General features: G+C 35.1%; 1 protein-coding gene across 3 annotated transcripts in view; it reads right to left on the minus strand.

Moving 5' to 3' along the window:
* The window catches only part of Rhp (GTP-Rho-binding protein rhophilin), a 231,206-nt gene that overhangs the window by 38,786 nt on the left and 176,879 nt on the right, over positions 1 to 15,541 (minus strand). For all 3 annotated transcript variants that reach the window (XM_089648542.1, XM_089648541.1, XM_089648543.1), the window contains one exon: positions 13,175 to 13,302. In XM_089648542.1, the coding sequence (XP_089504668.1) occupies positions 13,175 to 13,302 (128 nt within the window). The remainder of the gene's footprint in view (positions 1 to 13,174; positions 13,303 to 15,541) is intronic.

Consider the following 15,541-nt stretch of genomic DNA (forward strand, 5'->3'; position numbering starts at 1 on the left):
CCATCTTCACTTTCCTGTATCGGCCTTTAGAGGCTTTATTTACTTACATAAATGTTGTCGGTTCGATCACCAAAAGCGACCTTTCCCAATTGCCGCTTTCTAAATGGGCTCGTGCTGACTTTGAAAGTACTCCATCAAATCTAAAGGGTAATTCCATTATAATTATTCTTTGAATTAATTGATATGGTCTGCAATTAATTGAGATGAATTGGAAGAGATCAAAATAAAAGGTTTTAATGGAGGATATCAAAACATTTAGTTTTTTACTTTGATAATTACCTACGTCTGTATTTTAAAACGTAATAACACTGTACAATATTTATTTGATGTTCAGCTAATCTTCTTAATTGCAATTGTGTTTGTTTGGTCGATATTAATTCCTTTGCGATATCCAATGCCTTTGCACGAAGATGTCGTCTCCCACCCGGGAAGCCGCTTGAAGTCCCGAAAGCCTTTCTGGGCGGAAGGAGAGAGGCTCCTCCGATTACCTCTCACCCCAGAAGATAGGTGCAAACTTGAGTGGCAAACGGCCAACGTGGGAAATGCCCATCTCATACAGGACCCCACCGAGAGACAGGCTGGGTTCTCACTGCCTCGCAAAACCTGGTCCGCCATCAATAGGTTAAGGTGCTCCCATAGCCTCTGTGCCCACATGATGCACAGATGGGGCCTTAAAGAGTCGGCGATGTGTGAATGCGGTGCTGTGCAGACCACCGAACATGTGGTCAACGAATGCCCGCTCCATTCATTCCCCGGCGGTATTGATAGGTTCACATGGCGACGCCTGAGGCCCTAGAATGGCTCGCAGACCTAGATGTCCCCCTCTGACCCCACACCATACGAAAGAAGAAGAAGAAGATTAATTCCTAGCTTGACATATTACATGTTCTAAGGAATTCAATATGTGGTTGGTATCACAATGCATTAAGTTTTAACGTATTTTTTTACCATTTGTCATCATACTAGATAATAACAGCGAAAGAGAAGAAAGATTTCTGTCTCTGAATTGAATCATTGATATTTTTAAACATATGAATACCGCACAAAAGTCCCAACTGCCTATGGAGTCAGTGGAACCATGGAATGCTCATTTCAGAGTGGTAGATATTCTCGGTACTGGACCACCATTAGAAAAGAAAAGGTATCTTGAAAAGGCTTTAGAAGAGTTTGGTGACCAGACCCGATAGCCAGGCATTTATACAACCTTCCTCTAACGCATATCCTTCGCTTCCCCACCCCTTCAGCCTCACAATATCCCCAATTATTGGGAATGTTATAGTACAATATTTGGGAGCAGTTGGGACTTTAGTGCTGAACTCGGTATTCACATAAACACAACACTGTGAATGGTTCAACACAAATAATAGTAAATCTGAAAAGCAACGGATTTTCTAAAAAAAATCGTAAATAATTCAATGCAATCGATATAGCGTTTGTTGCCGGAAATCATTAAAATCGCCAATTAAAAAAACTAAAATGGATTGTAAAAACCACAAGTAAGATAAAATGTAAATTATAATTAGTAATTTGTAAACTTAAATGTATGAATAACTCAAATAAAAAAACAATTCCTTGGCAAGGAAGAGGTCCTGGGTACAATTCTTTGATGCAACTGATTTTCTTTCTTTTCTATTCCACACATTTCGTTTTAGAGTCGTTAATATTGTCTTCAATGATAAATAGAACCTTCCTCGTGAGGATTTATTACGGAACCTTCCTTGATATTATATACGAGCAACCGGTTCGTGCAATTAAATTCACGTAATTTTAATGTAAATATCATGTTACAAGTATTTTTTATAATCTCTTACAAAGAAAGTATATCTAGATTCAAGATCAAAAAATGATGTTACCTCTGTAACGGTTTGTCTATTCTTAGGCAGGTTACGGTATAAACCTTGGGAAGTCACTGTAATAGTAAGAAATGAACCTACGAGAACTTTTACGATATTGTGTAACAGTTTATTTGACCTGTTGGTGAGCTGCAAATACATCGCCTTTTTCTATGGAATTGCTTCAGCTGTGGTTACTGACTGGGTCTGAACACACAAAGTCTCTTATTAAATAAAACTCCGGCTTCAATAAAACACTTGGACTTTTAACGTGATAGATTTGACAATAGGCTTAGCTAATTCCATCTGTGCGTAACCTAATAGACTAATCTAGCACCATCTATGGGTGAGCTCATATACTAATATCAAGGATATCACAATATAGTAATGTATGTGCTTAAAAATGTCACGATAGTTATGACTACGGAACATGAGTAAACATTTGATGGCCTCCGTGGTCGAGGGGTAATGCTCTCGACTAGCAATCCGATGGTCGCTGGTTCAAATCCCGGCGTGCGCAAGTAAAAATTATTTGAAAAATTTGTGTTATTTCGCAATTTATTAATTAAAAATAATATATTTTTTTTTTTTCATGTTCTCCATGAAACGGTTATACACCAATATATCATGGAGAAGATTATAAATTAAAAGGTTTACACAGGCAGTTTTACTATTTTGTCACATGCGTTATAAGATAGTTACTGAATTGTCTGTAGGTGACATTGAAAATGTCGATGATATAATATGTAGTATACTTGCGGAACGTTCCAGAGTGGAAGCTACTCTCAGTATCACCTTGGTGTATGTCCACCATTCACAATTGAAACATTGTTTAAAATGGTTTTAGCCATGTTTGGAGACCAGATCTGAATAGCAATGTACTCCCCCACCTTCCTATTTCCATTTTATTCCCCTCCCCGCCTTAAGCCTCACAGCATACCCCAATTGGGATGCCATAGTCTCACTGGCTCCAGACGGTTGGGAGCAGTTGGGACTCTTGTGCGGTTTTCACATAAAAAAAATTGAGTCCTAACCTAACCTAACTTAATTACAACCTTACCTAACCTAATCAAAGACGCAAATTTCATAATAGTTGTACTAGTAGATAGATCCTATGTTGTGTCTTAAATTCTCTAGTTATTTATTACGGCTTCTAGTATTATCAAAACTTGTACTAAAACAGCTTCGGACCAAGTAACGCCCTTAACCCATCGTATCCGCTTCCTACAAGTTAAGCCATAGGTTCTCAAAGTGGCCGCTAGGAGACTGGGGTGGCACTTTGGGAACGTAAGTAAATTTTATTTAGTTAATTGGAATTGTTTCACAATTCTTTACACTAGCAAGTAATTGCTTTCAGTAGCACCCTGGTGAAAGACCATCGCAAAGTCCATGGTTAAGTGGTTACGATCCTTGGCTACAAATTCGGGGGTCGCGGGTTCAAATCCCGACATGCGCAAATAAATTTTATTAAATTAATTTGCTTTATTTATTGTTTTTGTGTTTAATTGAAAAAATCTATTTAATTTTCTAAAAAAAATAATTCAAATCAAATTTTATAATATATTATTAAGTTCTGCAAGTATTTTTTGGTTTTTGTAATTGTTACAGCTGTTTCGGCTTTCAAGGCCATTTTAAAACTGTATTTATTAATTACACTATTAAAATAAATTATAAAAAAAAATTGAAGAGTTTTTTTCAATCATAATTCAGAACCAAAACGTCGCTTTAAATGGCTTTAGAATTGTTTGGTGACTAGATCTGAATAGCCAGGAACTTCTCCACCTTCTTCTTCCTTCCCCCCTCCTCTACCTTACTCACAACATACTCCTATTATGGATGCCATAGTCTCAATGGGTCCAGACGGCTGGGAGCTATGACTTTAGCTAAATTGAATGACGAGATCTGAATAAATGGGTAGATACTTACAAACCTTTCTCTTTCCCATCTTCTTCCCTTTCTCACTCTTGTTCCTAGCTGACAAGTCTAGTGAAACAGTTTGTGAAACGTTGAGTTAGACCAAGGCTGCCCAACCCCAGGCCCGCGGGCCACAATGTGGCCCGCGAACGAATTATAAGTGGCCCGCGTGAACCATTTTCAAAAAACCCGCCAATCCGCCAATTTGAAAAAGTGTCGCGAGCCCGCGGTAAAACAAACAATGCAGCTTGCGCGCGGTCACCAGTGTTGCCAACGAATGCTATTTATCGTTATTTAGGCTACTCAGAACGAGAATCAGCGACGAAAAAATCTAACCTGTTGAACTTACTTTTTATACAAAAATACACCGGTTTTTGATATAATATCTTTTGCGTCCGAAATGGAATCTTGTAGCCACCCCCCCCCCCCCATGGAATTCGAAAAATTGTTGTGGGGAATCACATATGATGTGCGCGTAATTTTTTCTCAGCGAAGTTCCGTAACAACCCCCTCCCCCATGGATTTCAAATATTTTGTGGGGAGCACTCATTATTTTTTTTGTGGGGAATTATGTTTTATAGAAATTCTCTAACAACCCCCCCCCCCCCCCCCCCCCCATGGAAATAGGAACCGCCAGGTATTCAGTGGCCCGCCAGTGATTCAAAATCGTCAGCCTTGAGTTAGACGAACCACCGGCCCTTAGCCCTCATATGACTAGTTCTAAACAGCCGCGAGCACGACAAACAGCAATGGTCAAACAGGAATACACAGTCACTATTTACTTCTCTAGCCAGTGCGGAGTACCTCATACCTGGCCCCTATCCACCCCACCCTACCCCGCAATGGCACCGAGTCACTGAACTTGCAATAAGAGAAATTGCATTGAACGTGTCCACCATTGGCAGTTCGTGGTTTTCAATGGAGACACATTCAAAGTTTGAATAGGAAAAATAAATTAACACAGTCGACTCCGCTTAATTGGTACACCGGTTTATGGGGACAGTCAGTTATTTGGGCCAAAGAAACTGATACTAATAGTAATCCCAAATAAATAAAAATTAGATATTTATTTTGTTTTGTAAGAAACAAACAGCTTTTATATAATATACAATAGAAGATATAAATATACAAGTTAACTGAAGTTAAGCCACAGAAGTTTCTTATGTTAAAGTGCATTAGAAATGAAGTTTTAGTATCTTAAAATTAATTTGGTGTTAAAGGAAGGGGAGAAGAAGAGGAAAATAGGAAGAGGATAGGAGATGCTGCCGATACATTCCATACTCTCATATTAATAATCGATCGTACGCATTACTTCATATCGATATTTCTTTAGGTTATTACCAAAAATGTCAATGCTGTAAAATTTTGTATTAAATAATAAGATTTGATCAAAAATTAGACGTTTATCCAAGATATTATTAGGTTACAAACTACTTCTTTAGAACTTTGAAATCATTCAAAAATATAGCTATATTGTTAATTCTGAATTTGGAAATACGAGATCGACAAAAATGACGTATAATAATTTGGTCCCAATGGTCGAGTGATTAAATAAGTTGTCTTAGTAAGACAGAGATCCTGGGTTCGATACTAATTTGCTTCGGTTATATTGAACACCATCCCGTTTAATTAGGAGAAATGCCAATCTAAATTCGATGCAAAACGTGTCTCAATAAACGAATTTTTGTTAAGAGCGACAAGCCGTCCGCCGACGTTCGTCAACGTTAAGTTGTTCAGTTCGCAATACACTACCGCGCGTGTAAGAAGTCATTTTTAGGTTCTCCGGTCACATAAAAATCTTCTCGATATTTGGTATATGAGCGTATTTGCAAATGTAGCGTACACAAAAATATAACATTATTCAAAAGTTACATCTGATGAATTTTATAAAAGTTCAGTATGTATACATTCCAGTATGCACGAGACCCGTATATATTATATATAGGCGCCCCGCGACATAAAACGAATATTTTGGCCCTGTAAATTATATCTCACTCTACAAGATAATATGGTTCAAATGAAATATTCCACAGGAATTATCTTTCTATAGGTGCGTTCTTTATTCCGCTCCTATGAACCGATGTTCACACGGGCGGGTGATAATACGATTATTTTGACCCTAGAGATACAGAGGTGTACCTCTCACTCTACAAGACTATTGAATACTACAAGACTAAGATGTTGTTCGTATGAAATATTCCATAGGAATTATTTGTTCATGAAGAAAACTTACTGATAAAAAATATTCCTCATGTATTAAAAATCTCTTCAAATTATTCGTTATCCGGTTAAAAAGGGTTTGCCGGCCCTTAACGAATGAATCGATAGGATTCTGATAAACTAATATGCATATCAAAGAATTGTCACGATTTTGGAACACGTGTTCATATAAATTCTAACACTTGATTTCGTAATTATATTAGTGTTACGATATTATTACGAATTTACTGAAAGTTTATCAGGAAGCGGCCTGCAGTCCTTTTTTTAAACCGGATTATCAATAATTTGAAGAGATTTTTCTATGTTTGAGTGCGTTCTTGATTCCGCTCCTATGAACGGATTTATGAGTAAAGGGTTTTAGTGGCGCGCAGTGCAAAATGTAGTAATATTATAATTTCTTATTTTGGTTGTTTTCGTATTTGCTACCGTTTTGTAGTTCACTGTACATGCGCTCTTTACAGAAAACCGCCACTGGTATTCACTGACAGGAAGGCAGTTGTTAGTTGTTAAATGACTTGCGCATCCATTGATGGTTGCAATCATTCAGTGATCGATGATGCATTATTAATATGTTGAAAGATGTGTGTTAATATCTTATTTTATTGAATTTATGCATGTATTTATCCAATGTCAGGTCACACCATGATGATGCGGTCGAATTATCAAAGCGTTTACTGAATATTATACTTCAATATAATTAATCTGTTCAAAAATCTATCCCAGTTATTAACTACTGAGATATTAATTGCGTGATGTGTTAATTGAAGTTGACGGAGGTGTTAATTAACATGGGTTATTTTTTTTAGATTAACTCCACACTGGAGTCCCTGAGTAAAGTATTTTCCCTCGAGGCCTGTTATCTTTGGGGATGTTGTGTGTAGGGTATTTTTGAGGAAAGGAATGAGTGAACATGGGTCTGGAAGAGACCCATGTTGTAGGAATCTATTGAAATGAGATCCCTGAAGCGTATGTGTGGTAAAACCATGTATGATCGTGTGAGAAATGTGGAGATCCACAAAGAATGTAAGGCTGATGTAAGCGTAATGAGTAAGATTTAGAAAGGGACGCTTAGATGGTTTGGGCATGTAGAGCGAATGAGCGAATAAAGGAATGTAAGGATAATATATGATGCGAACGCGAATGGTAGCAGAAGTCGGGGACGCCCGAGGAAGACATGGCACGACCAAGTGAATCAGATACTTGAGTCGGTCCATGTCAAGAGTCAGAATAATAGAAGAGTATGTATGAGTGTAAATGAGGCAAGAACCAAGACCGAGTTGTTTGGTGGTCCGTCCTCTCTGCCTACCCCTGTGAGGAAACGACGTGTTAGTTGGTTAGTTAGTTAGTGTTTTATCCTACACACCGTTTAGTTCATATGACGATAAGGGAGACAATGATTTCTATGAGCTATTTCAAAAAGCTAAAAAATTGACTCTACGAGTAATAGTATTTTTTTCCTAAACCGAACAAATTAGCTTGAGGAGTTGAAAAAAATCTGTTCTCAGTTTTCTGCGCATATTTGATTGCATTTAGGTCGTATTTTAAACTCCATTGAACCATGTCAGTCATGGTGGGCGGATAACCAATTGACTCTCACCAAAACACATCAGTCAATAACCCATAGTTAATTAGAGAGTAGGCGTCTAAACGAATATATGATTTAATTTGCGTTTTTGGCGGCTTACATCAAAGATGTTTTCAAACAAGCTTAAGCAATATTGTAGATTGACAAATAAATCACATCATAGCCCAGAGGCAGAAATTTTTGCTTTTTTTCCCATTTGAAATCAGTAAATTGCAAAAAAATATTTCTATGAAATGAGAAATGGGGCACAAAATGTGTGGATGATTTAAAAATGTGTGGAAGATTTAAAGTTTATTATTATATAATTCTTTATAATGTTCATTCATAATTATTGATTTGAAAAACTCCACAACCCGAATTGTTCCAATTGGTTCCAATTGGCTACAAAGTCATTTTATTTATTTTATTTTTTATTATAGACAGTACATGATTTACAGAGATGAAACAATATACAGGAATAAGTTACTTCGTGTTGTGTACCTATGATATGTTTCCTTGTAACGTGTACTCAGTGGTATGTTTATTCTACTTGGTAAGTGACGTGTGTAGTATATAGGTGTGTGTGTATTGTAGTAAGGGTGAGTGTTTGTGTGTGTGTGTGTGTTTTTGTGTCTGTATGTATGCGCATTGAACAGTTTAAATTATTGACATGATGCCACGTTTGAATTTGGGCAGTGAATCCGAAAAAATGTCAATGTTAGAGTTTAGACAAATATTATTGAGAGTATGAAGAGCTCGGTTAATTGGCGAATTACGATGCTGCATATATATTTGATATAGAAAACGCCACAGGCTGGTAAGGCGGCTGTCACCAACGTCTCCTGGATTTACGATAACTCCGCTCAATTCACGAATAAAAACGAACCTCTCGTTTTGATGGCAAATCGAAAATGGGACATTTCAAATTGTAAAAAAAAATTAATTCACGAAAAAAAAATTCGTAATTTTTTTTTCATATTTTTTTTTGAGAATACCCTATTGTTGAATTATACTTACTTACTAAAGAGATAAATTCAGATAACTCCGCTCAATTCACGAATAAAAACGAACCTGTCGTTTTGACGGCAAATCGAAAATGGGACATTTTAAATTGTAAAAAAAAATTAATTCATAAAAAAAAAATCGTAATTTTTTTTTCATCTATTTTTTTGAGAATACCCTATTGTTGAATTATACTTACTTAGGTACTAAAGAGATAAATTCAAACAAGGTTGTGGAGGACGTGTCAGTGTGTCACTTTTTCTTTACTTCTGTTGAAATTGATCAAACATTATAAAATATCGAAATTATTTATTTATTATGTGAGTACTACACAAGAGTCCCAACTGTTCTCAATCGTTTGGAGCCATTGAGACTATGGCATATCGAATTCAGGTATATTGTGAGGATGAAGGTAGTGAGGAGGGGAAGGAAATGGTGTAAAGGAAGGTGGGGAAGTACCTGGTTATTCAGATCTGGTCACCAAACACGGCTAAAGTCAATTTCGAAAAACGTTTCAATTCTGAATGTTGGTTTTTCACCAGGACAATACTGAAAATATTAAATGAATAAATTGTGAAATAACATGAACGGTTTTAACCCGCGATCTCCGTATTCGTAGCCGAGGATCGTACCCACTCAACTGTATCTATACAGGGTGTCCGGGGGTAAAGTGCACTAACTTCGGGAAGTTTTTACTTCTACATAATGGTAGAAGTAAAAAAGATAAATAACTTTTTTTTCGAAATTCCAACTCTTTTGTCCCATACTAAAATATTTTCCAATACAAACAATTCAACTTTTTTACCTAGAAACTACCTTAAACTACGTTGGAGCTTAGAAAAATGTATCTTTATTTTCTACTTATAAAATCATGTAGAATTACCCCCCCGAAGTGTATTAAAAAAACATCGTTCTGTTAATATTATTATTTGTTATGCTATAGAAAATACAGACAATCTTTTTATCATATCAAAAGACATAGAAATATATTTTATAAAGTTCCCACGATTATTTTTATTCGAAATTTGAAAGTGCGTGCGTATATTGTATTATTTTTTAGCTCATAATAAACCATGAAAATAAAAACGTTATAATTTTAACTTTCACAAAGTAATTTTTAATGTTTTTGAAAGAGAATCATAAAAATTATATTTTTTATGTTATGTTTCATAGATTACGAGCGCAATCGAGCGAAACGGTTCGTTATGCATCGGTAGCTTTAAATTATTACAATCATCATTGTATTAAATATTCCTCTGTCCGTTCTATCATGGGTTAATTTAAATAATTTAAAAGGCAACTAAAAATCATTTGTTTAAACTAAAACATTGATTTCGCCGATTCAAATGACAGCGTGGATAAGTTAATTTAATTGATTAAAAATAATAAGTGTTGTATCATAATTTTTTATAATAAATGAAGATAATTATAACCTCACTGGGATCTTTCATGCTGAGGATTTCATTAACATATTATTATAATTTAGTAGTATGGATAATATGAAGTAATTTTTTGAACAGTTGAGTGGTTTCGTGTTCAATCTGTATTTGATCTCAGTGCATTTTCGATTTCTGGTCTACCTATAAATTTTATTTAAAAACATTTAAGAATTTTTTTTATTGATGTAGAGAAATACTTTTCTAAATTTTTTTACTGACAATAAATAATGAATGAGAAAAATGATGACTAAAAATGAACACTTTTTCAGGAAGCGGTTTGTATTCTCGTGTTTAACAGGAATACGAATAAGTTGAAGAGATTTTTAATAAATTAGCAATATATTTTTTCAGGATGTTTTTTTTCCGTGTAGGGTCTTGACGTCGATAAGTATCAAAGGAAAAATATATAATTCTTCTTTTCGTTTAATCAAAAATACGCCTAATTGGCCGCCTGTAGATGACATCTGTTAGCTATCAACTCCCAATAGTTAACCAATTCAACTTGGTAGTTCGATTCAACCATTATTAACGTTTACAGTATTAAGTTAAAGCAGATGGTTCATACAAAGTAACCGTTTATTTGTACTTCACCAACTATATCTATAGCTATAAGTTTATTAAAAAAATATGCAAATTGATGTTTTAAGAGTGATTAAGCGATTACGATTTTCATTACGATTAGCATTACGAATTACGATCGCAGGTCATACTCGGTAATTTATAATATCTTTACGGTAATCGAAATCGCTAATCATCCTCCGTAGGTAGATAAACTAATTACGCATTATCGTTAAAAAAATATTTTTTGAACCTTGATAAAGTTCTCGGAGGGTAATTTTAGGTAAAAAAAATAGGAGAAGATTAAAGAAAGGAATAACGGTATGAGGGGTTGGTAGAAATGTAAGAGTCAGTATTTCCGGGAGTAACATTTTAATCTATCACTCCCACTGCATTCTAAGTTTGAGAGATTCTGGCTGAAATTTTTCCATCCTCGAAGATAGATCCCGCAATAATTGGCACTTTGCTAGTCAATCCAATGGAGCCTGCTATGCCTCAATACAAAGGACTAACCCATCAAGACCGTGCTAACAACAATTCTCCATTTTTCCAAAAAATAAATGTTCACATTTTCGAATCAGAAATGGACATTGTTACGTGCCTATACATTCACGTGCTTGACTCTTCAGATTGTACATTATGTAGTCTATAAGTGGGAACTTTAGATCACATATTTTTTGGTTGTCCCTCTCTAAACAAATATCATATTTTCTATCAAGCTTTATCTAAAATTGCTTCCCCTCCATTCAACATCTCATCTCTTCTAAGTTTAAAGGTTTTCCCTCAACTGGCCTCATTCGTCTGGCCAGATGGACAGACTCATGGGCCTCCGAGACCTGGACAAATCTCACTTCATGAGCCCGGACTCTTAGAGCAGTTGGGACCCTTTTTCGGTTCACATAAAACATAAAATCAACTATTGAAAATTGTGCTAAAAACAGGCAACCATAACTGTTTAAATGCTAGTGAAAAATTTGAAGGCGTCAACCTTAAATAAACTTCTATCAATCTTTAACAAATCACACTCAATTGGTGAAACGTGAAATATTGAACAGATTGGGAAACCTATTGTTTAATTCAATTGTTGCCCAAATCACACGAGACCTGGTTGCATTAATTGCGAAAACACAATGATTCAAACCCATTTACAATGCATTACGAATAAAATCCATTTACGAAATACGTTACGAAAATAGTGTAGGCATCTTCGGAATCCTTGAGGGTATCCGCTAGAACTGAATTGTGGTTGGTATTCTGTGTCCGTGCATTGATTTGTTGCAAAATCAGTGGAAGGAGATTGAGAAAACTAGAAGCAAGGACAAATCTAAACGTTTGTCGGTCTATTTGGAATGACTTTAAATACTTATGTTTTTATAATCGGTTTCGCTGTTGATTTGGATTCGGCCGGCTCGTTCATTCAGTCCTGTTTTAACTCGAGCGTTTTGAAATTTTATCTGTCTGTAAATTTGATTGCTACGTTCCCATTCAGTTTCAAGATGGTGACCATGTTGGATACTATCTTTTTAATCTGCCTCCTACTATGAGCTGTCAAATCGGAATATTTTGATGGAATGCGACAGCCTGAATAAAGTTTGATTAAAGAAGTGTCAATGAGATGGTGACGTTTCTTTGGACAGTTGTAAAACTGCTTATTTGAAATAAAATAAATTTTAGGTAAATAAAATATTATTGGTTTATAATTAAGTAGGTACCTAGCTATTTAAGCACCCATTAATAAATCTTTTTTTTTAAAGAAATTTGGTATTTGATTTATTAAATAAGAATTAGAACCATTATTTTTAGAAGCGAGTTTACTGTTCACAGAAGTACTACTTGTTAATATTTTCACTACCTTGTTACTGTGATATACTATGCATTCACGGAATCTAGTTGCAAGAAGGCTATATTAACATACCTCATAAATAAATAAAAATCTTAGCTTTTGCACGTGATCTATTTTATAATTCCTTTAACAAATTTAACTTCTTTATTACTTATATATATTACTTCTTTAATAATAATATTTACATATATATGTTTGTAAAGCTCATTTTATTTGCATGCTAAAATGTATTACAGCTAGATGAAGATTTTTGCCAATTTGGATGCTTTACAAGTGTTCTTTATTCTATGCTTTACAATAACAAATAGAAGCTGCACAGCTCATGATGACTTTACAATGTATGTATTTTTTACTTGGTAATCGACATTGATCATAAATTTTGATGAAATTAAAAAAAATACCGTCTTTATAGCTGTAGGAAATGATTACGATAAAAATTAACACTTAAAAGATGAACAACGGATGCAGAGAATAAAGATATTTTTGCCTAGAATTTAATTGGTCATAGATAGATTTCTGCACTTTCTTGCTACGTACTGTTCAAACAAGTTCCAATTCTACTTGGATAAGATTTTGACGTTACGAATCAATATTTCAATTGGTTGCTTGTTATCGATATGGCTTAATAACTATTACCGAGCATTAAAGTTATTAACAAACCAAACCGATAAAAACTAATCAGAAATCACTGACCGTAAAATTATGGAAGACTTTCCATCCAAATACCAATCGATCGAAAGTATGTATAAAGTTATTTCAACTTGATACTATTGAGTACAGGCAAATGATCTGTTCTACTAACCTGTCATTCTGGTAGAGTTCCACGGAAGAGTTGAGGGTCGCCAATTGCTGCTTTAGCAACTGCAGGTTGGAGTTCACGAAGCTCAGTTCTAGAGCCACAGTCTCTCTGAGCTTTCTGTTGTGGGTTGCCTAGGAAATAATACAATCAGTTAGCTATAATGCTGCAAACACGAAAGAACAAATTTTGGATTACAGAGAAATTTACTAACGAGGAATTAAAACCAACCGTCCAATGACAGTGGTACGTAAAAGAAACAACTACAGAAAACAGAGATAGTAAAGTTGAAGTCAAGTCAAAACAGAGATTCACGAAATTTTGTAAAATTCTGAGGGCTAATGTTAAATACGTCCAGAATCTTGCCAAAACGCTAGATGTTGATTCTTTGGAAGGGAATATGTTAAGTTCTGGGTTTTCTTAGTAGATGGTGATTGATAATTGATTTTGATTGTGGCCAAGAGGGTTACATGGTTATTTATAAAATTAAAGGAAATTTGATGTCATTTTTGTCACGACGTCTATTTGATATTTGTAATTTAAATCATTGAAATAGTTTTGGTGTTTGTTATAGTCGGTAAACAAATGACAGCTGATAAAAAAACTCAATAGGTGCGTAAGTTTAAAGAAAGTGAAAGTAGTATTAAAGGAACGCCATTGATGTGATTCTATTTGCAAATATACATAACACATCTAATATTCTGCAAACATAATGCCTCTGGGTAGAATGACTACGCTATTCAACCACCTTTCTTCTGAGATAGACATTTTTCAGTCAAACCTCAGTGAATTCAAGATTAGAGAAATTTTTTCAACACAAGGCTGCATCGCAACTGATAGAATTAAAGTATGTAATTGATTAAGTACTGGTATGTTGGTTATTAGTTGAAAATTCAATGAAATGTTACTGGAATCACTGTTTTTGACAATAAAAAGATAATCTTAATTCACAAAAATTTAGCCTGTGTATGTCTTTGCTCGTCAAACTCGAAAAGTAGTCGACCGATAAGGCTGAAAATTTCAAACTTTATTCTTAATGGTGTCACGAGTGTTAAGAGGGTAATCAGTTTGATTGAAAAGAAGTCGGGTACGCCCGTGGAATGCTGAACGCAAGATCTCTGCACCGAAATGAAATACGGAGTCGATGTAAAATTGTTTTTGACTAGTAACATTGTGGTATACAGTAGTGAATGGTGGGAGAAGTTGGCGAAGCCTGGCGAAGAATAGCAGGGTCCACTAGTAAATAAATAAATAAAAATTACAACAGAGATTTTGATGGAAGGGCTGTGCTAAAGTATTTTAAATAAATAAATAAAATACGTTTTGTGGAACAGAATGTACGTGATTTTGTTCATGTGTGTTTTGAAGCAGACATCTCCGTGGAATGCAATGAAAGTTTTTGTGCAAAGAACATGCAAAATTCGATCGTTGGAATTGTTTGTCTTGCTTCAGAGCACGTGCGTTTTCGTTTATATTCATATTATGTGGTTGTTATCTGTTCTTGGTACTAGCCGTACCAACGTCTGGTCTGGTTTGGTCTTGTCTAGTGTCCGAACACAACTAACTTACAAATATGCGTTGTAGTTGCCTTACGCTGTGTCGAGAGGTTTCGTTTGTTGTACGTCGGAAACTTACAAGGAAATAATTGATTCATTTAATGTTTTTAAAGGAGAGAGAAAACTTTACTTTGCAACATTAAAACCATTTCCTACAACACCTAGACTAGAACTAGAATTCATTATATGGTGTTTGTATATTTACAGGGAAGTTTTATTACATTTTTTATATTTCCCTACTTGCTACGCCAGTAGACGACTTCATTTTTAGTAATAATAAAAAGACAGGAATAATGAATAAATCAAAACAATAGAGGTAAATAAAATAAAGGCAAGAAAGGATTTAATTTACACGTTATGTTATATCTAGCGATTTTAAATAATTTATTGAATGGCTAACTATATAATTAGAAAAAAAACATAGTAAAAATGTAGTGGTACGTCACTACTCGAGACGGACGGTGTCAAGTACTACTTAGTACACAGAGCCAAGCGCTAAGGTACCTAGGCCGTCATACTGGAAATTTCGGCAGTTGCTCAGCGTTGCGGGTGGCAATGTTTGTTGCCATAGCAACTAGAATGTTCGGGAACTTTCTTAGGTGCAGCTTGAATCGTATTGGCACCTTATATAAGTCACAGCGGGAAGGTACTCAGTGAGTCTATTACGCGCTAATCAAAACAACTTAGTCCTTTCGCGCTGCGATTACTTAAATAATCCTTGTTGTAATAAATCTATTATAAAATATTACATGGTTTACTTTCAACACTGAATAAATCTTCAACCTTCGCAACAAAAATATTTAAAAAATCTGTCTAG

Source organism: Hesperophylax consimilis, chromosome 28 (assembly GCF_061612785.1).
Source record: "Hesperophylax consimilis isolate HC1 chromosome 28, BYU_Hcon_1.0, whole genome shotgun sequence".
NCBI classification, from domain to species: domain Eukaryota; kingdom Metazoa; phylum Arthropoda; class Insecta; order Trichoptera; family Limnephilidae; genus Hesperophylax; species Hesperophylax consimilis.